Source organism: Eschrichtius robustus, chromosome 18 (genome assembly GCF_028021215.1).
Source record: "Eschrichtius robustus isolate mEscRob2 chromosome 18, mEscRob2.pri, whole genome shotgun sequence".
NCBI classification, from domain to species: Eukaryota; Metazoa; Chordata; class Mammalia; order Artiodactyla; family Eschrichtiidae; genus Eschrichtius; species Eschrichtius robustus.
In genome coordinates this window covers 9,862,805-9,886,569 of record NC_090841.1, presented here as the reverse complement: position 1 = coordinate 9,886,569, position 23,765 = coordinate 9,862,805, and the positions used below count along the sequence as shown (strand labels likewise).

At 33.6% G+C, this 23,765-nt stretch overlaps 1 protein-coding gene across 5 annotated transcripts in view; it reads right to left on the bottom strand.

The window, feature by feature from the left end:
* Positions 1-11,763: 11,763 nt before the first annotated feature.
* The window catches only part of PDS5B (PDS5 cohesin associated factor B), a 193,716-nt gene continuing 181,714 nt past the window's right edge, over positions 11,764-23,765 (bottom strand). Inside the window, exons 31-35 of one of the 5 annotated variants that reach the window (XM_068526734.1) lie at positions 21,701-21,806; positions 16,425-16,864; positions 16,224-16,334; positions 13,523-13,661; positions 11,764-12,054 (exon numbers count right to left, since the gene is read on the bottom strand). In XM_068526734.1, coding sequence (XP_068382835.1) covers positions 12,019-12,054; positions 13,523-13,661; positions 16,224-16,334; positions 16,425-16,864; positions 21,701-21,806 — 832 coding nt within the window. In that variant the 3' untranslated portion in view covers positions 11,764-12,018. The remainder of the gene's footprint in view (positions 12,055-13,522; positions 13,662-16,223; positions 16,335-16,424; positions 16,865-21,700; positions 21,807-23,765) is intronic. The other 4 variants (XM_068526735.1, XM_068526736.1, XM_068526737.1 and 1 more) reach the window with 4 other exon arrangements.

Below are 23,765 nucleotides of genomic sequence, written 5' to 3'. Positions count from 1 at the left end.
CAACAATGAGAAAAAGTAATTTTAAAGAAAAATAGAGTTTGCAAGATTGTTATGAAGTAAACTGTAAAACTACTTATGGATATAAAAGACACCAACAAACCAAATTCATGGATGGAAAGATTTCAATATCATAAAAATGACCATTCTCTCCAAAAAAAAAATCTTTTTTAATTCAATGCCATTCCAGTAAAAATCCTAAGGACTTTTCCCAGAATTTGGCAACCTGATTTTAAAATTCATGTGCAGGTGTAAAAAGACAAAAATAGCCAAGACAATTTTGAACAGTAGTAATAAGGGAGATGCCCTACTATAAAACTACAGTAATGAAAATATACTAGTTGCAGGAGTACATACGTAAACTAATGGAACACAAAAGAGAGCCTAGAAACATTATAAACATAAATATTATATTATTTTAAATATATTCTCAACATATAAAGGCACTTGGTATATGACAGCTTTAAATCAAAGTAGAAAGAATGAACTATTTAATAAGTAATAGTGCTGAGGTGAATGGCCATGCATTGGAAAAAGATACAATAAGACCCTAACCCACACCACACACAAAGTTAATTTCAAAGGGATTCAAATCTAAAAATTAAAAGCAAATAACAGCTCTATACACTGCTGGTGGGAGTATAAAGTAAGACAACCACTTTGGAATGTAATTTGGCAATACCTAGAAAGTAGAATGCCCATATTCATTAAATTCAACATTCCCATTCAAAATAACCATTTATGAGACAGGAAGGATGTTCACTTTGGCCCTGGTTGTAATAATGAAAGTGTAAACAATCTGATAATAAGAATAAAGATAAAAATATGAAAAATGATTAACTGCTATAAGAATGGATTAACTGTGGTATAGTCAAACAACAGAATACTTTACAAAAGCAATTAAGAGGAATTTACAGAACTTCATCAAATTTAATATGACATCATGATTTAAGAAGCATCCTAATTTCAGAGATGTTAAATCGTGAAAATATAGAACAACATGTAACAAACATGGCTATACCTATACCTCAAAGACACAGTACTGAGTAAACAATAGGTTTCAAAATTATAGATACAGTGGACTTTTTCCCATAAAATTTAAAAATATACAAAATACTCCTATGCACTTTTTAAAATACACATATGTAAAACAAGGATGAAAACATGCATGGGAATGATACACATTAATATCAGGATATTTACCGCTTAGTGAAGAAGGGGGGAAGAATGAAAAAAGGTTATAAGCTTTAACTATATCTTTTAGTATTTTACTTCTTCTTAAAAAAAAACAAAACAGGAATGTAGCTTTTACATAAAGTGAATTTCTCCTCCCCATGAAAGGACCGACACAAATGCAATCACTCCACATCATCTATGACACAATTATGGAATGTTTACTCTTAAAACACAATAAAGAAACACTGCTTCCTAAACATTCCTGAGAGATTTTACTGCTCACTGGCAGAGGGAGCAGAGAAAGTGTGTGTGCGCGTGCGTACCTGTGCGCGCGCGCGTGCATGCATGTGTGTGTGTGTTTGTGCATGTGTGCCTGCGTATGCATGCGCGTGTGTGTGTGTGTGCTTGTGTTGGGGGTGGGGGGAGTTATCGAGAATTGAAACAAATATGGTGAAGTATTAACATCTTTTAAACTTGGAGAGTGAGATCATGATGGTCTGCTATATTATTTCCTGGATGTTGGAAATATTTTTTACTTGAAAATTGAAAAAATAAAAATAAAAAAAGCACCATGTACAATGTAAAATGTGAGCTCTATCAAGATTTCAGAAAGTAAATAGTTCCTACATTATATAAACTGTTTCATAGACAAATAGAGAGACCTTTCCAACTTATTCTAAAGGCTGGAAAAACCCTTCATACCAATACTGGAGTAAAGAGAACACAACAAAGAAAATCACAAACCAATCTCAGTACTCGACATGAATATAAGGATAATGAGTAAAATGCTACCACACTGAATCTCATGGCATGGCCAAGCTGGGTTAATCCTACCAAAGCAAGCAAGGATGATTCTATTTATATAATTCATTACACTGACAATTATATCTTTTTTAAAACATAAACTGCCATGCAAACATGGAATTCAACACACATTCCAGATTTTATTTTTTAATAACTCTTGATTAGACAGCAATAGAAACTTTCTTACACTGCAAAAAGACAGGATGCTTTCTATTTAACAATGCTCTGGAAGTGCCAACCAACACAATTAGACCAGAAGAACATGATAAATAAGTATCAGAACATCTGAAATACTGACAAAACTCTTTGCAGAGAGTGTTATCTATCTAACAAATCCAAGACAATTAAATGAAAAAGTCTTACAACTAATAAAAAGTTCAGCAAAGTGGCTGAAAACATAACACAGTGGGTATAACCAGTTAGAAAATAGAATAACAATGTTAGCAATAACAGTAAAATTCATAAAATATATTTTTTAAGATGCAAAGCCTAGTCTTATGAAGAAAATAGTAAAACTATATTGAAAGGAAGGACTTTAAAAAAATCTCAGTGGGCAGACTCAATATTGTAAAGATATTGATATTTTGAGTAAGAGAAAATGACAAGAGTAGCCAAGAATAACAAATAAGACATTGTTAAAATTAAAATTTAGGAAAATTTCTCAGACCAAATATAAAAACTTATTATATAGGTATAGTAATTACATTATATATTGGTTATAGGCAGAGACAAAGAGATCAATGAAACATGAGTCCAAAACCAGGTCCAGGTAGATAAAGGTATTTATATCATGATACCTGTAGCATTTCAAACCAGTGGAGATAAAAGAAACTACACAATAAACTGTGTTAAGAAAAGTAACTATACACTTAGGAGAAAATTAAGTTAGACCATAATTACACACAATATACAAAAGTAGTCCCCAGATAGAGTAAATGATTTAATGTTAAATAATTTCAAAATCTTGTAGTAAGCACAAAACTCAGAGGCCATAATGAAAAATACTGACAGATTTGAGCTCACAAAGAGGAAAAACTCTCACATTATATGACAGAAGACACCACTAAAAAAACCTTAAAGATGGGAATTCCCTGGTGGTCCAGTAGTTAGGACTTGGTGCTTTCACAGCCTTGGCCTGGGTTCAATCCCCTGGGGGGAACTAAGATCCCCGGCAAGCCGTGAGGTGTGTGGCCAAAAAACAAAAAAAAAAGCTCATCGATAAATGACTCACTAGAAGATATCTTCCACAGACTTAACAAGCAAGTGAATAATGTGAGAATATGTAAAGAGCTCATGGAAAGATCGTAAGCTCACTTTTAGGATATATGCTATTCAAAAACTACAGTATATTTTTGTAACAAAATGTAACATGGTGTGGCTAAAGTCCATAACCCATCCCTACCTCCTTCCTTTTTACCCAGAGATAAACAACGATGATAAAAAGACAGATAAATAGAAAAATGCGCAAAGAATATGAACAAGGAAATCTAGCACTTCAGCACAAAGACATTAACAGGAAAGATCATTTACTGCAACATTTGTAACAGTGAAAAATGTAAATAACCCAAATGCCCATCAACAGAACAGTGATTAAATAAATCATGGCATACCTATACAATGAACCTTATGCAGTTGTTAAAAGAGTGCAATAAACTCATATGAAAAAAAAAAGAAAAAAAAAGAAAAAAAAAAAACTCATATGTTCTGATAGCTTTATAAAAACATTAAGTAGAGGAAAAAGTTGTAGAAGGGTATAGTATGGTCCCACTTACATAAAAACAAGATATACAGGTATATATAAGCGAGGAAGTGAGACCGAAATCCTGATCAGATGAAACGAAGGGTGATTTTCATATTTTGCTCTGAATGCCTGTGTTGTTTCTACCTCCTTTCTATGGGAAAGGATTTAGGAAGTACCTGTGTAAGGTTTGAAATCAAAAAAGATGTTCAGCTGGCTGTTACTTACTGTGAACCTTGTCTGTTTATTTGAATAATGGAACTACAGAACTCAGGTCTAACAATTACTAGCTATGAACAGTTTGAGGCTTAAAGACAAGGTAATTGCTTCTTCAGAGCAAACTACTAAGCTAATCTTACAGTGAACTAACTGGACAAGTTTAGTAGTCCCTTAAACTGTATTACACACCCTTCTAAAGCTGTCATGTGAAAAGTCCTAGTAACTTCCTAGCTTCCTTCTTTTGCTCTAAAAATCCATCAGTAGCTCCCTTAACTGGCTTTGTAATTCAAAGCCCTAAACTATGTTCTCCCAAAATACTTCTGCAAGAGCATCTCCCCACTACCCAACCACAACGCAGATAAAGTTCTCCCCTTCAGCCAAGTTGATCTCAATTCCCAAATGAACGTGTGTGGTATGCACCCAAGCTCCAAACATTCACATACTATCTATAAGGGGCTAACAGTATTATCACCTCTCCAGGATTTTTTTCATGGTAACTAGGGGCACCCAAGGGGTATAACACAGAAGGCTACCTAGTGAACCACTTAAACCCATCCACCAAAGAATGTAAATTATGTAAAGTAAATAAAGTTACATTTTTATCCATCACTATCTAAAATTTGCCTGAAGCATTTTATATGCTTTCAATAAATAGAAAGCAGTTTGGTTTTAAGTAAATTATTTGAATTCTAGTCCAAACCAATGGCATAAGTTTTACTTCAGACCAGCAACTCTGGCTCTACTCTGTGACCTTTGGGCAAGTCTAGGTTTCTTTGTAAAATGTTGATAATACACATTTCTCACAATGGGAGATAATGTAGGGAAACAGGTAACAGAGTATCCAATAAAAAATGTGGCCAATGCTATGTTATCACCTTGACTGGGAAATTCCAACATAATTTGAGAATTACATCACTACTTCTTTAAGACTTATTAATATTTATTCAATCAATGTTGGCTTGATGATTAATATTTGAGGTAGTACCCAAAGGGCATAGCTTTGGAGTAAAACACATGTGATCGACCCTCAGTCATCACTTTAGAGATGAGGAATCTTGAGCAAACCATTACTATATCTGACCCTCAGTTCCCACATCTGTTAAAGGGCATACCATCAATGACCACACAGCTACAGTGAGGACTACATGAGATGACAGTGTATGTAAAGCTTTTAGTAAGGTTACCTGGCACAATAAATTATCAGACTCCTTTGTCTTAAATCAAACAATTTTTAATGTCTTATTTATCTACATTTTAATAAAGTAAAGTTAATTTAGATTATTCAACAAACGTTTTTGAGTACTATGTACACTAGGCACTGTGCTGTGTGCTAGAGATAAACTAGTAAAAAAAAAAACACCACCTCTGTCTTCATGTAGTTTACAAAGTTGCAGGCAGTAGGACAAGCGTTAATCAAACAATTCAAATGCCAACTGTGCTAATAAGCTCTATAAAGAGGTAAACTAAGGGGGCGGATAACAGTGGGGTTTGTCCTGATCACAGAAATCTAGAAAGGCTTCCTAGGGAAAATTCTTACTTGTAGTGTGAGTATGAAACAACCAGATGCAGCAGAAAAAGGAAGAGTGCTCCAGGCAGAATGAATAGACTATATTTTATCTTTTGAATGTCTATATACCTTTATATGCACCCTAATAGCTTCTACCTCTGGCAACCAGGTATAAGGGGACTGAAAGAATAGCCTAGCTGACAGAGACTAAGAAGAAAAGACTGGCTAGATAGGACTGACCAAAGATGCAGAGCTTTGTAGGGCACATTATCCTAAACGCAACGGTGAAGTGTTATGGGACTGTAGGGTTTATACTGTAGGGTTTGTTGTTGTTGCTGCTGCTGACGGGATCACTGTATTTCACAATATAGTCTGGCTACACTGTGAAAATAAATTTGAGGTCAGGCAAGAGCAAATGTGAGCAGACAAGTTTGGAGGCAAAGAAATGAGAACTACTTTTTTTAATACATTGATGAAAAAAAGTAGAAAAATTCCAGGAATAATCAGAAGGTAAAATCAACAGGACTTGATGACAGACTGGATATGAGCGTAAGGAAGAGGAGGAGTTGGGAGGTAATTTCTAGATTTCTGATCTGCATTACTAGCTGAATGCTAGTTCTATTTTCAGATATGTAAAGACGACCAGATCCAGGAAGGAAAGGTTATGCACTCAGTTTTAGACATGTTGAGTCCAAAGTATTTTTTTTTTAATTAAAAAATAAGAAAGAAAAACAGGTCCAGATCTTGCCACTCTCCTACTCATCAAAGCCCTGCAGTGGATTCCCATCAAACTCTGAACAAAAGTCCCAAGAGGCATACAGGTATGATCTGATTCTTTGCTATCTTCTGAATTTCTCTCCTACCCTTTTATCCCTTGGTCACTTTCACTCCAGAAACACGGCCTTCTTGAAATCTTTGATGTACTTATTCTTCCCTAAGGACTTTTGTACTTATTCTTCCCTCTGCCCATAATACTTTTTCCCCCCATATGGCTTGATTCCCTCACTTAATGGAAGTCCATGATCAGATGTCACCTTCTCAAAGAACCTTCTTTGCCTATCCTATGTAAAACAGTCTTCCTGCTGAGAGGCTGGGCTGGAGAGAAAAGCTGAATGAAATCTCTGGTAGTCTTGCAAGGCCTGTCACATAATACAAGTTTTACTCCCAAGACTTTTGGAACAAGTTTGAGTCTAACAAAAGCTGCAACCCAAGCCCAACTCCATGGACTGAGGTAATCAAGCCCTAAAATGCCTAATAGAAAACAAGGCAAATTCTCTCCTGGTGGAAAATGACATCAACTTCAATCCTTCAGTTCCTTTATAAACATTCTCCTGCAGAAGGGGAAAAAATTAAAAGCCCTATAAAGTGAGAGAAAGAAGTGTGACCAGGAAAAATGTGACTGGTAATCAAGAAAAAAAAGAACTAGACAATGGGATCAGATCCACAGATGATGCAGATGTTAGACTTAGTTATATAATTCAAATGTTTGCCAGCTGTATTTTTTTTAAATGGGAGGAAAGAGTAAAAAGACAGAGACATTCAAAAGAAAAATGAAATCTATAAAATATAACTGGACATTCTAAAACTAAAAAATACAATATTTGAAGTCAACTAATTGGGTTGGTTAAATGGAAGACTGCGCAGTGCAGAAGGCAGGTTTGATAAATCTGAAAGATGGGTCAACAGAAAACATCCAAACTGATGCACAGAGAGAAAAAAAAAAGCGGAAAGGTCAGGGAAGAAAATAAAAAGCACATGGGACACAAACAGTAAAGTATATTTATAACCGTAGTGTCAGAAAGAGAGAAGTGATAATAAAGTAGAAGCAATATGTGAATGGATAATTTTTCACAACTGATGGAATACATCAACCCACAGATTCAAGAGCTCAGTAAACCCCAAGCATGAGAAATAAAATGAAAAACATAAGTACGCTGAGCACAGTCAAACTGCTAAAAACAAAGATAAAGAGAAAATCCTAAAAGCAGCCAGAAAAAAACACACACATTACCTACAAAGAGCAAAAAGGTTTTAAGCTGACTTACAGCAAAAAATATGAAAATCAGAGGACAACAGAATGCTAACTTTTAAGTTGCCAAATAAATAAAACTGCCAATCTAGAATTCCATATCCAAGGAAAATACCCTTCAAAAATGAAGGTGTGATTAAGACCTTTCAAACAAACAAATGCTGGATGAGTTAACTGTCCCCAGGCCTGCACCATAAGCAATATTAAAAGTTCTTCAGGCTTAAGAAAAATGAATTAAGATGGAAGCATAGAACTACCAAAAATAAATAAAAAAGAAAAAAGTGCAAAGAAAAGAGAAAATGTATGTATAAACAAGTAAGAACACTGACTATTGAAAGCATAGATATTCTGACATTTATAACCACAAAATATATAACAACCATAGCACAAAGAGTAGAGGCGCAGCAAATGGAATTGAACTGTTTTCAAATCCTTGCATTGTTCCGAAGGTGGCAAAAACATTAATATAGCGCAGACTATAATAAGTGAAATACAGATATTATAATCTGTAGGGTAACCACTGAAATAATAATACAATCGGGTATAACTAAAAAGCTAATAAAAGAGATAAAAGAGAATAGTAAGAAGTACTTTACCTAGCCAAAGGAAGGTAGGAAAAGGAGAAAATAAAGGAATAAAGAAAAAATTGGCAAAAAAAAAATAGCAATAAAAGCTACTGTATCAGTGATTATACCAAAAATAAATAGTCTAAACACTCTAATTAAAGAACAAAGATTCTAAGATTGGATAAAAGAACAAGACCAAAGTATAAAATGTTTACATGACATGCACTTTTAAACTTAAGGACATAAACAGGTTGAAAATAATGGAACAGAAAAAGTTTTGTCATGCAAACAACAGTTAAAACAAAACTGGTATGGCTATATCAATTATCAGACAAAGTAGGCATGAAGTATTCATACAGCTAACAAATGATGTTTTATAATTATAAAAGTGTCACTTCATCATAAAGACATTAACAATCCTAAATTTTACTGAATAACGCAGCTTCAAAGTATATAAAATAGCTTCTCCTCCAATCATTTCTACTCTCTATCCTGCTTTCCTTTTCTAATCTCCATACTTTTCACAGTATGACATAATATATATTACTTATTGTTTTCCTTAGTCCCCCACCTCTTTGTGGAGAATGTAAGCTCCACAAGGGCAGAGACTTATTCTATCCTGATCACACTATCTATATCCCCTGTAACTAGCCTAGCACATAGCAGGTACTCAATAAATATTCCCTGAACAAATTAATAAAACTGTCACTACAGTAACTTATTTTCTTAGTGTTTACTTTTAAAGTTTATATTATACATTTCTTTTCTTCAGTTATGCAATCTTTTAACTTAAATAATATTTAGTAAGTCTCTGCCAGCCAAGATGTTGCATGAGAAGTTTAAACAAGAAGTCTGAAAAATGTTACTAGGAAATATATTTCCTCTTTATGAAACAAAGCCTCCAAAATTAAAAATCACTAAAATGTGCCTTCCTCCATTTAGTAAACATATTTAAATATATATAGATAGATTCACATAAATAAAATAATACAGTTATATATTAGCTTTCATGTTTATTCAACTTCACAGAAAATCCAAAACTGTGTCTGAAAATTGGTTATCTATCTAAATACCAACTGTTCATTACAGTGACATAATACTATGTGGTAGGGGAGATATGCCTAAGTTAAACAAATTCTTAAATTCCTGACATTCTTTAAGTGGGCAAAAGGAAACCTTAAAAATCAAACTTACAAGTTATAAGAAAATACAGAAAGTAATGTAACCTTTAATACCTGGAACAAGTTTTACAGCCACATTTGTAATTTACATATACAGTGGAGATCACTGAAAAAGCTTCCTGTTGCACTGCAGCAAGAAATTTTATTATAGTGTAGATTAAACGGATTTGCTACAGAGTGCAGCAAGACAACCTCACTGAAGAATCATAAGATCTTCATAATGGAACTTGTTACAGTGAGTTAAATATTTTCTTAATTTTTTTATACAGTATATATTTTCAAAATGAACATTATCACTGAAGAGTTTGCTAACCACTGTTAGCAATTAACGTTTTACACATACTTAATTTTACTTTAGTTACAGTATGTGGTTCTCCAAATGTTAGTATATGAAATGTTAAGTTTCAACATGAGATAATCCCCTAAGATGACTCAGGACATCAAAACTTTGATCATTATTGCACCTATTTTTTCTACAGAAAAATGGAAAATTTACATCATAATCTTCCCAAAAAGTGAACAGACAAGTTATAAAATCACAGACTCATTGTCATTGAACAAAATCACAGACTCATTTTGTCATTGAACAAAATCTACAATGAACATTTTTTGTGAACTGATGTACAGGATTAAATGTGCAATGAAATTTGGTTAACTATGATCATGCAAATAAAAATCCTCCACAATCATTTTTTCACTGTTTTATAAAATGGTCTTAAAGATATACTTCCATAAACATTTCCGGTGCAATTTAGTCAACGACAAAAATACAAAGCTATCCCTTATTCTTTATTTTATAGGTTTAAAAACATGCCTTTGTACTGCTGAAATAGAAATAGCGTGTTTGGGAGAACTGAGCTAATGACACATTTAAAAACCAACTGTATCTTGGTCCAACATTAGCTGCCTTGATATACAGCAGCCTCCCATAATCACTGGTGTCAGTACTGTTGTAGATGAAGAATAGTTAAATACTGAGAGATTAAGACACAATTCAAAACTTTTTTTTAAAAAATAAAAGGCCGTTTCATAAACATGAAGAAATCTTCAAAAGAAAAATAATCACATCAATTGTGATATACACTGCAAAATAGTAAAATGTCACTTTCCAAAATAGTAGTTTCTTTATTATATCCCCCATCTATTATAACCAACTTGAAATACACCTTAAACATAATGGCATATTAATGAAAATGCTCCATTATCCACTGTGATAAATTTAATAAGTTAGAATATGATTTTCTTTTCTGATGGTAACCATGAAAAAATGAAAGAACAGCACCTGAAATACTAAAATGAATTTAGGAAAGCATTAAGTTGTAACCTATATGTTTTGGTTGAAAATACAGTTCATAAAACTGCATAAAGGATGCTGCCTTTGTTTCTATATTTTGTAGATTACAACAAAGAAAAGAAAAAAGATATGCTCTAAACCCAAATATATTTCCACTTCTCCCAATCTGGACAAAGTGGAATTTCATTCAAAGTTCATAAGACTGTGATACCTACAGTAGCTCATATAGTTGGATATATCACTCCCACCCTGTCCCTCCCCCCCAGAAACAATTTTTGGCTCCAAAATAAAGTACAATAATAAACTCTTGATGAAAAACTATGTTATGGGGCAATCTATCATATACTATGGCTAAATACGAATTTACAGAAAAGAGCACATCCCATTTTCAGCACTTTTTTTCATAAACATGCAACTCACTATAAAATACAAAACACTTGCTTTCAAGAACAGCTTTATAAAGACACACTGCATCAATAAAATTTTTTTCTTTCTGATTAACTTTACACTGTTATGGAGAACTGAAACACTTCTAATGTGTATATATCAGATTTTATATTATAGTGTAATAATTTGCATTTTCTGAACATAATGTTCAAGAGGAAATATCTATACACAATAACATTCTAGACTATTAAAAACTAATTCAAACTGCAGAATTTTATTGATACAGTAGATTAATAAAAACTGAAAAGGGATGATAAAATGGGATAAAGAATTCAGCACATTATTTTATAACACACTCTTTAAAATTATAATATTTTAAATCTCTCTCTTTTTAAAATTTTCCTTGCCATGAAAGGCCAGAAAATTCTGGGACCAATACTGAGGTGTAAAATAATCAAACAACTTCAGGACTATTCCACAGTTTGCGTGGCGTCCTCCCATCAGAGGCATTGTTCAGGTGTAATGGCAGACAATTTAGCACCTCTGAAGATTAAGGGTGCCCAGGAGTAAACACTAGGTAAGATACACAAGGGAAAGAGATCATTTCAGCTCTCCAACAAATCGTGACATCAAGAAAATGACACCATTTGTTGAAAAAAAATTTTCACAGTAAAACTGCAGAGAATACAAATACAAACACTGACAGATTACTGCTTAAGATCTAACCTAACAAACTCTTTTCAAATCAACAGATCCGATAAACAGCTGGGTACTGTCAGTTTAAAGCCGCAGATAAAAGCTATACAAGCACTTCAGAAGTCAGAAACATTAAAAAAAAAAAAAAGAAAAAAAAGAAGAAAAAATATATTTACAAGTTTCTTCTTTATGTCTACATAGCCATCGCACATTAGACTTTTTCACAAGACTCCATACTCAATGTTATCACTGTGCGCATGGCTAAAGCATGTGACCACAAATACATGAGGTCATCAGAGTAAGGTCCGACTGTCCACTCTTCAGCAGTCCCATTTTGTGCATCAAAGGCTTTACTCGGCCTGAAGCTTGACAAAAAATTATTTTTTTCAAAGCTTTCACATAGAAAGTTATTAATGACATTTGTTCATCGCCTTTCTCTTTTAGAACTTCGCCGCCGTACCTTGAAAGAAATATCACCAGATGCTTAATTAAAATGCGTACATATTAATTAGACACAGCAGTAATTATTATTATTTTTAACCAATCATTATTCTTACATGTTCCTGATTTTCTTTGCTTTTCTTTCCTCAAAACCTTTCTCCTATGTTAACTTTCTGCCTTGACATCACATATTTAGACGTACGTAATACATGAATGCCCATAAATAGCCTTTCCCAGGATAGCAAAAGAGAGAACTATCTTACTTTTCTATTTAATAATTTTAAAGAGAAATGAACAGAAGTCAATGCCAACAGCAAGAAAAACAATTGCAAATATCACCTTTTTACTTATGTTTCTGTAGTAAAAGAAAACATTTGATATTTATGAATTTAGGCTTACAGCTGTCTTTCTCAGAAAACAGCTATTGAGTTTGGATCATAACAACTATCAAATACATATAAATAATCTGAAATTCAGAAATATTACCACTTACTGGCAAGTACTAATGAAAGCATAAAACTTTAGTTCAAAAAAGATCAGTATTAACAAGAGGAATACAAATAGAAAAGGATTTTAATTTAATTAATTTACAGTATAGTTTTTCTTTGATGAAGACATCAGTCACTATGTACAACCCTTCAGCCTTATTTTTACACCCCCAAAACACCCTTTACAAACAAGCCCAACTAGTTTGAGACCATAATTCAACATATTTTTCTGTGGTCTTAATTCATTCACATAAATGCATCCTGATGCAGACAGAAATGCTGATTATATTAAATAGGACAGAGGGGCAGGGATCAACCCTGGGACCTGATCAAAGAACACAGGTTTCTCAAACAAAAATGGCTGGCTGAACTGACCCAAAGATTCAGCATTAATGTTAGGAAGATGACAGCTCTTACTTAAATGTGTTAATTATATTTCTTCCGAAGAGAAAAATCTGAGATGTAACCAGCAAAACCATTCATTTCTTTTAAAAAAAAGTATCTCAGGAAGCATCACATTCTTACTTCTGTAAAAGAAGTGTCTATTACCAATTTTATGAATTCCAAAAGCTAATTTTAGTTAAAGACATGATTTTATTCTATACGACTAACTACTAGTAGCTAGTGGGAAACTCAAACAAATACTTACAAAACATAAACAAGAGCATATGTAACAGATACAGGGAGAACTTAAATGCGTAAGGTGTTGACATCAGACTGCCTGCCACTTGTTCATCTCTGCATTCAGTTTTAAACTGGGCATTTACACTTTCACTAGGCTACATCTATTATTCTCATTTGGTTTCAGGTTTTCACAAAGGATATACTCTCCACTATCTAAGCCAGTAGATGAAACAACACTACAAACTAATGAAGAAAAATATATAAATATTTAGAATTATTAAGTAACAGCAAGTGCTAAATGGATCTGACCAAATATTTACCAACTCTAATTCTATATTCCATACTATTACACATGGCACTTTCATAAGCACATACATTTACTGCAGAAACTTCTTCTTCCTCTGTTTCTTCCTGTGGATTATCATCATTGACAGGAGAGCTACCCTGAAACACATCTACTTCTTCACTTGAATCATTTTCTTTAGTAGCGGCTTGTTTGGAGCGTCCTACACGGCTAGAGTAAAACACATGTAAAATAAAAGGAACATTCTGATCCTTAAGTGGTAGGTTACTTCATAACAGGAAATGCTTTAAATATTTCACAGGCTTTCATTTATTATCATTTTTATTCTCAATTACCTCGTAAGCCAAAAAATATTTTTCTTACATTCTGAACCCTTAAACAAGCACTTAATCCTAGAATCTTACATATAAAAAGATCTACCAAATAACAAGTCAGTGTGACTGAGACCAATACCATAAAGGATTTTAAAACATAACCCAAAGTCTACTCTTCCTTTTATCTTTCCCAACTCAGTAAAAGGCTGAGTTGCTCAAAGCAGAAATTTTAGAGTCTTTCGTCATAGTCTACAACTCTTTATATGGCCCTAAGATTCTACTTATAAAGAAATCTCAAATCCATTCACTTCTCTCCAACTTCATTGTTACTACATATTTCTAAACCATTCTCATCTCTTGCCTCTTCTCTCTACAAGTAATCTTTCAAAAATATAAAAACAGCTGATGCCACGCCCCCTAGAGAACCCCGTATGTACTGAGAGCAACTGCATAAACCTCCTTAATACAGTATATAAAGCCCTGCAGACAGGCCTTGCCTACCTGTCCATTCTCATCTCTTTCCACTCCCCAGTTCCCCACAACTACAATACAGCAACATCCTTGCCTTCCTTCAGCTCTCTGAATTTGCCAAGATTTTTCCCACTTCAGAACCTTCCAAAACAGTGTTCCCTCCACCTGAAATGTTCCTCTCCCTACTCTCTATCAGTCTAACTCCTACTATTCTCAAGGAATCAACTGGTCACTTTCCAAAGAGAAAACTTCCCCAATTCCCCAGCCCTGTCATTACATTCTCTTACAGCACCCTAACTTTATCTTTCAGGGCACATATCACAATTTATTATTCCATATTTATGTATGATTATTTAATGACTACATGCCCATTTAGATGGTAAGTCCTATAAGGATAAGAATCGTGCCCGTTTCGTGCCACTATATTCCCTAGCACCTAGTACTCTCTGAAACAGGAGACACTCAAAAATATGTAATAGATGCCACCATTTAATTAAATGTATCTCTCTTGATAAATATGTTTTTTTAATTAAGAACTTAGCCTATCACTTCTATAAGCAATCAAAAATAGATATTGTTTAATCCATACTCAAACCAATTACTCAAACTTACTTGATTCAGTTTTTCAGAATTAACAGAAGAAAATACAAGGAAAATTATACAATCTTTCTCAATTCCACTGAGGTCAGAACAAGAAAACAGACAAATCATAACATATGTTATTACATTACCTCTAAAAAGGGGCTTCCCAGTGAAAGGAAGTTAGGCTGTTAAGACAGAATACAGAATCTCTTTCTGTATTGATTTTTTAACAGAAATGCTTGTTTGATTTATAACACTCATGTGAGGAACTTGTGTAATTTTAGGAGGTAACATGATAATCATCTAAGCCCTTAATTTTATGAGGCCCAAATAGAAACAAATTAAAGTTACGAGCATGAAAGATATTCACCCCGTTACATTCTTGTTATAAAATTAACCATGGGAATTTAAGATGCCTTAAGAATATTTTTTTATCGAAAAAAACAATGATTTTCCATGGTCGAATACAAACACATTTATGAAGCTGCCACAAAAATGTACTTACCTTTACTTTTTACCTGAGGGAAAAATTATACGGAAAAAGGCAGGAAGTACTGGCTAGACACTCAGGTAACTTTTCCTCTTCCTATGGAATACACAGGAACAGGAAAAACTTTGAAGGTAACTGAGTATTTAACCAAGGTCTGTTGGCAACTCTGAAAAGTCAAGCTACTGAAGTATGGGATTACCTTCAGAAAAACTGCAAAATTTCTAGTAGAAGACACGCTATTCTATTTCCACTTTGAGGAGAAAAAAGTGCCAATTTACAAATTACAACACTGATGCCCCTGTCACTTTAATAAGTTTGGACACAGATTTGTTACTGTAACTCTCCTATAAACATGTACTTGTGTGAACATCCAAAACTATCTATAGATACATATGTGTTAATGTGATTAGAAAAGAAACAAAATCAAGACATCAAAAACTTGAGATCACCATGTGATAATTTCCACAGATGTAATTTAAGAAAAATGATGCCTGTTACTTTCCGACATGGTTCAAAGAATCAAAGCAAAAGTGTAAAAGCTATTTTTTAAAGCTGTTGAGGAAAAGACATGAAGAAAAATTGTAGCATGGAATGACAAGGTAATGTGGTCTATACTGTAATTATTTAAAAATACTTCATCATCTCTTCAGGTACCATAAAGTATGTATTGGAAATAATAAACTATTTGGTATTCATATATAAAGTTTTGTCTAAAACCTGTAAACATGTACAAATGTCACCAAAGGTTGACTGGGTATCAATCACCTAGGTAAGTTTACAAAAATGTTATCTTACCTAGTGTAATGGGGCTAAATATATGGGATTTAAATACAGCCCTATGTATATTTAGAAATTTATGAACCCCTGCAAAATAATTTGAAACTGGTTTGAAATTTAATATTATTTACAACTTACACATTTTTGGGGGGTTGTGATGGTGATGGCGTTTTTGATGGTCTTCCTCGTCCTTTCTGTGGTGTGGATTGTGTGGATTCAACTGCACTAGTTTCAGGAGATTCTGCTCTGCTTTGGGGAAGACCCAAATGTGGATAGCATCAAATTATGATTTATAATATAGTAACTAAATGTATGCAGTTTAGAGTTACACATACTTACCTTAGTTGTGCTCTCCTTGAAGTTCGGTGTTGTTTACTTTTTGACTTCTGTTCTGTGTTTCCACTTTGTCTTTCTTCTTCTTCCTCTTCTTCTGCTGTTGAAGGTCCAGGTTTTTTTTTGCTTCCTTTTTTAGAAGTTTTCATTGTTGGCTCTTCTTTGGGTGTACCTCCACCAAGAGGTTTTGGTGGTCGGCCTCTTTTACCTTTTTTTGGTGGACTATTCTGTTCATCCTCATTTTCTAATATATCTTCTTTGAGCCTCTTTTCCTCAGGCCACTGCTGTTCATCTGATTCTGAAGCCGTATGGCCTCTCTTCCGTCCACGCTGACTGCCTTTAGGTTTCTGTTCCTGTACCAACTTAGTCAGGTCATCCATCCCTAATTTCTCCTCTGAATCTGTTACAGGTGTTTTTTTCCGGCTTCTAGGTTTGTCCAATTCAGACTAGGAATAAAAGCCACAATTTCAAATATAAAACTTAGTATGCAGTGTTAGTATATGTATTTTTAAGAATCAAAAAAAAAAAAATCTGTTATCCACTTCAGTCATAAAAATGTACCTAAATAAGGTATAGAGTTCTGAAGTACATCAGAACCATAACTACTTACTTGCTTTTATTAATAATTTTCTAATTTAAAACACTATCTGGGGGTAAGAGGGTAAGTTTTTATTCTTACTCAAGCTAGAGAGCCTCAAATGAAACCTCTCAAGATCAGTATTTGATTAGATTATAAATTTTTGGTGAAGAGCTAGTTCATAAAAAAGAACATTCTAAATTCAATGCTTAAATAATGGACAACTATACTAAAGTATAATGGATCTGTTTTGATAGTCAATTTAAGTAATCCTAATTTTACCACACAATGTATAATAAGACATAAAATATCAACTATGTTATATATATATCATGCATACACATCATAAAAGAACTATTTTTATTTTATAAATGGAGGTTGCAAGATACAAAAGTTTAAACATATTCATCATTTATTAAAAATTCTGAAAACACTTCTGAATCAAAGATACCACTTCTTCCCAGATACAACTAACAAAAAAAATAATTTAAAAATCAGTGACTTTCAAATTTAAAATGAAATACCAGTCTACATTCACAGAATTTAAGCACTGACCAGCAGATGGAGACTGAGGAAATTCTTCAAAGAAACCAAGAATAGTGCATATGAATTTATAATGCTCTCCACAGGTATACACATGCATAAAACACATAATATTTATAGTACTAAGTTAATTTCCAAAAGGTTTGTTCCAATTTACATTCTTAAAAGATCAGTGAAAAGAAAAATTATCTAATTACTTATAATTTTTTAATATGTTTAATTAGTCATTTGTGTTTCCTGCCTGTGAACTGCCTATTTATATCCTTGGTATTATGCCCTTTGTCCATTTGTTTATTAAAGTCTGAGTTTTAATCTAAATATTCTACACTTTTGTGTATATTTAAATTTTATTTCCTATTTGTTATGAACTGAATTGTGTCCCCACAAAATTCATATGCTGAAGTGTTATGATACAATACTACTTGGAGATGTGGCCTTTGGGAGGTAATTCAGTTGAGATAAGGTCACGTGGGTGGGGCCTTCATGATGGGATTAGTGTCCTTATGAAAAGAGACACCAGAGAGATCTTGCTGTCTCTCTCTCTCCACCATGTTAAGAACATGGTAAGAAGGTGGCCATCTGCAAACCAGGAATAGAGCTCCCACCAGGAACTGGATTGGCCCACACTTGATCCTGGACTTCCTAACCTCCAGAAATGTGAGAAAATTAATTTGTGTTGTTTAAGCCTCCCAGTCTATGATATTTTGTTATGGCAGACTGAGCAGACTAAGACATTATTGTATCTTGTTTTAGAATAGGATGCTGAGTTGAGGTTCTAAACTGTTTTTCCTACTTCCACTGCCAAACAGACATCTAATCAATTTCAGAATCACTGATTTGTAATGCTTCCTTTATTTTGCATTATTTTTCAAAAAATAATAATGTTTCTGGGCTAATGTAACAACAGCGCAATAGTTTACTAATTATAACTAAGTATGTTTGTGTTTGGTTGGGCTGATCTTACTACTCCTCTTTTTTGCATCCATTTTATTCTTCCACATGGACTTAAAATCACACTGGAATTTTACAATGATATCTTCATTTAGAAAGAACTGTCACTTTTTAAGTCATTTTTTCCATGAAGGAATATGGCATGTCTTCTCTCTCTTCTGTTTCTCATTTTTGGTATTTTCTCCACATAGGTTCCCCCTACCTCTTTTTAAGGTTATGTTTAGATCCATCTATCTAATTTCATTGTTGTAATGGTTAGTGTTGTAAAGCAAATCCCCTTTCCCCCAAGTGTACATCTGATATAAAGTAAAATTACCAGAGTAAAATTATAGTTACATATATACATACATACATACGCCTACACTCTTAGTTTTTCAACTGCTTCCCTTATTTTTTTTAAGAGTACAAAAATAAAAATAAATTTGTCTCTTCTTTTTCATTGTCATACTTTTGGCTCCTATTTAATGTCTTTCAGAACTGGTCAAATATTCTAGAACAATTTTAAACAACAGGTTGTTTTGTTCCTGATTTTTAATAAGAATGTTTCAAGTATTTTGCCTTTAAGAATAATAATTTTGACTAAATCACTGACTACTGATTTAAACAGATAAAACTTTTAGCATGTTAATGAAGTATCTTTCTAGTATTAATTTACAAAGAGTTCATATTTGTCAAGAATGAATTCTAAGTTTTATTTATGTCTGCTTGACATGATCTGAGATTATCTTGTTAGTATTTTTATTTGGGATGTTGATTTGCTTTTTATTCTTTTTAGCGTTTAAATTATCCTTGAAATCTAGGGGAAAATAAAGACCTATAAATAATTGGCTTTAATTTGTTAGTATTTATCTAGAGTTTTGTACATAAATTAAAAATTAACTGTCATTACTTAGAGATGGGAAGAGAAATATTAAATTAAAACTAAACCCTCCAATTTTAAATGCTACAATTCATTCTGACATCCAAAGATCTGAAAAAGTGGCTGAATTCATTTATGCTCTGGAAAAGGTTGTTGGCAAACCCGAAATTCAATGTCTGTTTTCTCGAGAATATCATAAAATAATCTAAGCTTCCTAAAGCACTACATTCTCTAATTTTTCATTTTGTACCGTATTGTTTTCCGAACAGAGGGGGTATAAAATTGAGGTTAGAAGCAGGAAATGCGGAAAATATGTTATTTGTAAAACTAAATATTACAATACAAATGTATATGAAGAATAATCCCTTTGCAGTGAAATTTCTGTGTGAAGCTCGTAGTATATAAAAAAGACGAGGGCTTCCCTGGTGGTGCAGTGGTTGAGAATCTGCCTGCCAATGCAGGGGACACGGGTTCGAGCCCTGGTCTGGGAAGATCCCACATGCCGCGGAGCGACTAGGCCCGTGAGCCACGATTGCTGAGCCTGCGCGTCTGGAGCCTGTGCTCCGCAACAAGAGAGGCCGCGGTGGTGAGAGGGCCGCGCACCACTATGAAGAGTGGCCCCCACTTGCCACAACTAGAGAAAGCCCTGGCACAGAAACGAAGACCCAACACAGCAATCAATCAATCAATCAATCAATCAATCAATCAATTGTTAAAAAAAAAAAAAAGACGATACTCTTTCACCATAATTTATTGGTCTTTAAATTGAACTTCTGTCTCATAATGCTCACCTCTTTGAGAATATTTCAGTTGAAACGAGCTTATTAATAAGGTTCTTCTGGAAATGGATGCAATGTTACACAAAAGACAGCCAAAGGCCTTCATTAATTATATAAATAAATCTCAAAAGCTCAGAAATTCAAAACTGTTCTATAAAAAACAGACTTCGTTCTGCATTGCTCCAAAAGGCAGAACTAGATATGGAATTTATAGGCTAGCAAAATATTAACCATGCTTCCTAATTAAGGGGGTAGTGGGGAGGGAAAGGAGGCAGTATATGTGGGTATGGGTCGCCTAGTTGAGGTTTCCAACAAATGAGAGAAATTATAAGCTCTCCACTTAAGGCATTTTCAAGCACCAACTCTCATAAATGATAATGAAGGAATTTCTGCACTAAGTGAGAAGCAGGACTAGAAGACATAAATACCTTTTCCAACTCATGGATTCTTCCATAAATCAAGATAACAGGATTCCTTTCTGGCTAAGCAATTAATTTTTAATTCTGTTTGGGTGAAAATTTTAAACAGCCAATAAAAATCCAAATTTATAGTATAGTTAGGATTTAGTAAGAATTTTAGAATTTTAATTTTTTTAAGTGGAAAGAGAAACAATCTGCTAAAATAAATTACTGGAGAAATCTGAAAAAAACTGAAAATAATTTAAACTTCGTGGGATATATAAGCTTGGGCCAGTGGAAGAAAGGAGGGCAAGTTCTATGTCAGAGAAAGCAAATGTTTTTATTAATAACCTTTTGCCTCTATTAATCGAGTAGATTAAAACACATTAACTTTCATTATTATGATAATCATTAATCAAAAATATTAATCTTTATAACAAAACAGCAGCAACAACCATTCATTTGGGCTAATTCATTTATTCTGATAAACCTTACCACCTAAGTAGCCACACTTCACTGATAAAGGAACTCATTCAGGGAACCTAATGGGTTATTCAAGAAATGTTTAGAGCTAACCTCGAAAGTCAAAATGTGCTCAATTATTAATGCCATCAGGTTGTGTTGCAATACATAACTGTATTCTGTATCTGTACTAAAAGTACCAAATTTGTCTTCAAATGACATTTATAAATTATGCCTATCACACACACATCAATATCATTGCTATTAAGATTTTAAAACTAAACAAGGACTTTATGAAAACAGTAGCATTTCCTACATTTACTAGAAACTTATTTAGTAATTAAAGGCTCAAGAAATCAACTGAAATGAAGGAAACTTTAAGGACCCTAATTCTAGCCTCCTCTCTAAGGCTAAGCCTAAATTTACTGTGTTTAAAAAAAAACACAAAAGCCAAGCAGTTCTGAGTATGGAACTGGCATGTTTGATTCCAAAGCTCTAAAGAATAAAGATTGCTTACTAGAGTGACAAGAAACACAAGAGGTCCAATATACTTAAATTACATGGTAGAGGATAATTATAAACTCAAATTTGTGAGTAAAATCAGATGTCAAACTTAGAGAGCAAAATTAACTGGTTTCAGTGTAAAAATGATTATTTACATAGTAAAAATTATTATTATTGTACTTATTATAAAATCAAACCAAATATCTCACCCTTACAAGATCAGAGTCGTCTCTCTTGTCACTTTTTTTCCCCGGCAAAGGTGAAGACATTGTGTAATCTTCATTTTCACTGTGATCCATTTCAGAACTATCAAGCCTTTTAATATAGACATTTGTAATTGTTATTACAATCAAATAACCTTAAAAGTTTTTCCTGTTCCCTAGTGTAGCTTTATAACTTTATGAGGAAAAGTTTCATTCTTTTCAAAAAGTATCCATTTTAGTATCATATTTAACACCATTTGGCTATTTTCCATCATCTTCCCTTTTCATCCCTTCCCTAGATTACTATTAGGTGACTCCAAAGTGGCATTTCCTACCTCAATTCTAGCGCCTCTATTCTCCACCAATAATCTGGGCAATCTTTTAAAAGCACAAATTAGACCACTAGACTCTAGAACATCTTCCAGTTTTACTTAAAATCAAACCCAAATTCCTTACATTACCCACAAAGTCCAAACATAATCTGGGTACCTCACACCTTCATCCCTGACCATTATTCTCTCATTCCTACTCTCCAGCCAAATTGATCTCTCAAACACACCTAGCTCATTCCCTTAGAAAGAATCTTAGTGAACCCATGGGATTTGGAGAAAAAAAGCAACAAAGGCTGAAAGAAAGTTTAACCAAAAGTAAAGTAGGGAAACTATGAGTCATTTGTTGTGAATAACAATGGGAGATGAGGACTGGGTAAAACTATATAATGGTCTTGAAAACAAACAAGGGAAGCCAGTTAAGATTTCCAAGCAATGGAATAACCTGAAAACGTAGCATTTAAAAAAGATTATCTAGCAGTGATATGATATATAATACAAAGCTTTTGCACAGCAAAGGAAACCATAATCAAGACGAAAAGACAACCCTCAGAATGGGAGAAAATATTTGCAAACGAATCAACAGACAAAGGATTAATCTCCAAAATACATAAACAGCTCATTCAGCTCAATATTAAAGAAACAAACAACCCAATCCAAAAATGGGCAGAAGACCTAAATAGACATTTCTCCAAAGAAGACATACAGATGGCCAAGAAGCACATGAAAAGATGCTCAACATCACTAATTATTAGAGAAATGCAAATCAAAACTACAATGAGGTATCACCTCACACCAGTTAGAATGGGCATCATCAGAAAATCTACAAACAACAAATGCTGGAGAGGGTGTGGAGAAAAGGGAACCCTCTTGCACTGTTGGTGGGAATGTAAATTGATACAGCCACTATGGAGAACAATATGGAGATTCCTTAAAAAACTAAAAATAGAATTACCATATGATCCAGCAATCCCACTACTGGGCATATACCCAGAGAAAACCGTAATTCAAGAAGACACATGCACCCCAATGTTCACTGCAGCACTATTTACAATAGCCAGGTCATGGAAACAACCCTTTAAATGCCCATCGACAGACGATTGGATAAAGAAGTTGTGGTACATATATACAATGGAATATTACTCAGCCATAAAAAGAAATGAAATTGAGTCATTTGTTGAGATGTGGATGGATCTAGAGACTGTCATACAGAGTGAAGTAAGTCAAAAAGAGAAAAACAAATATCATATATTAATGCATGTATGTGGAACCTAGAAAAATGGTACAGATAAACCGGTTTGAAGGGCAGAAGTTGAGACACAGATGTAGAGAACAAACGTATGGACACCAAGCGGGGAAAACCGTGGTGGGGTGGGGATGGTGGTGTGCTGAATTGGGTGATTGGGATTGACATGTATACACTGATGTGTATAAAATTGATGACTGATTAAAAAATAATAATAAATAAATAAATAAATAAATAAATAGATTATCTAGCAGTGATATGATATACAATACATAGCCAGAGAAATAAGAAAGGGAAATAGCCAAATACTACAGTAATTAAAGAAAGGGAATGAATGATATGATGATAGCAGAAAAGAGAAGTATTAAATAAACACTGTAGAGAAAAATAACTGGCAAAACTTATTAGCACAGGGGAAAAATCAAAGACAATTTTGAGGCTCTTAGCCTAGATGGGTGAATTAGATCATCTTTGATTATAACCAGGAATTCAAGGA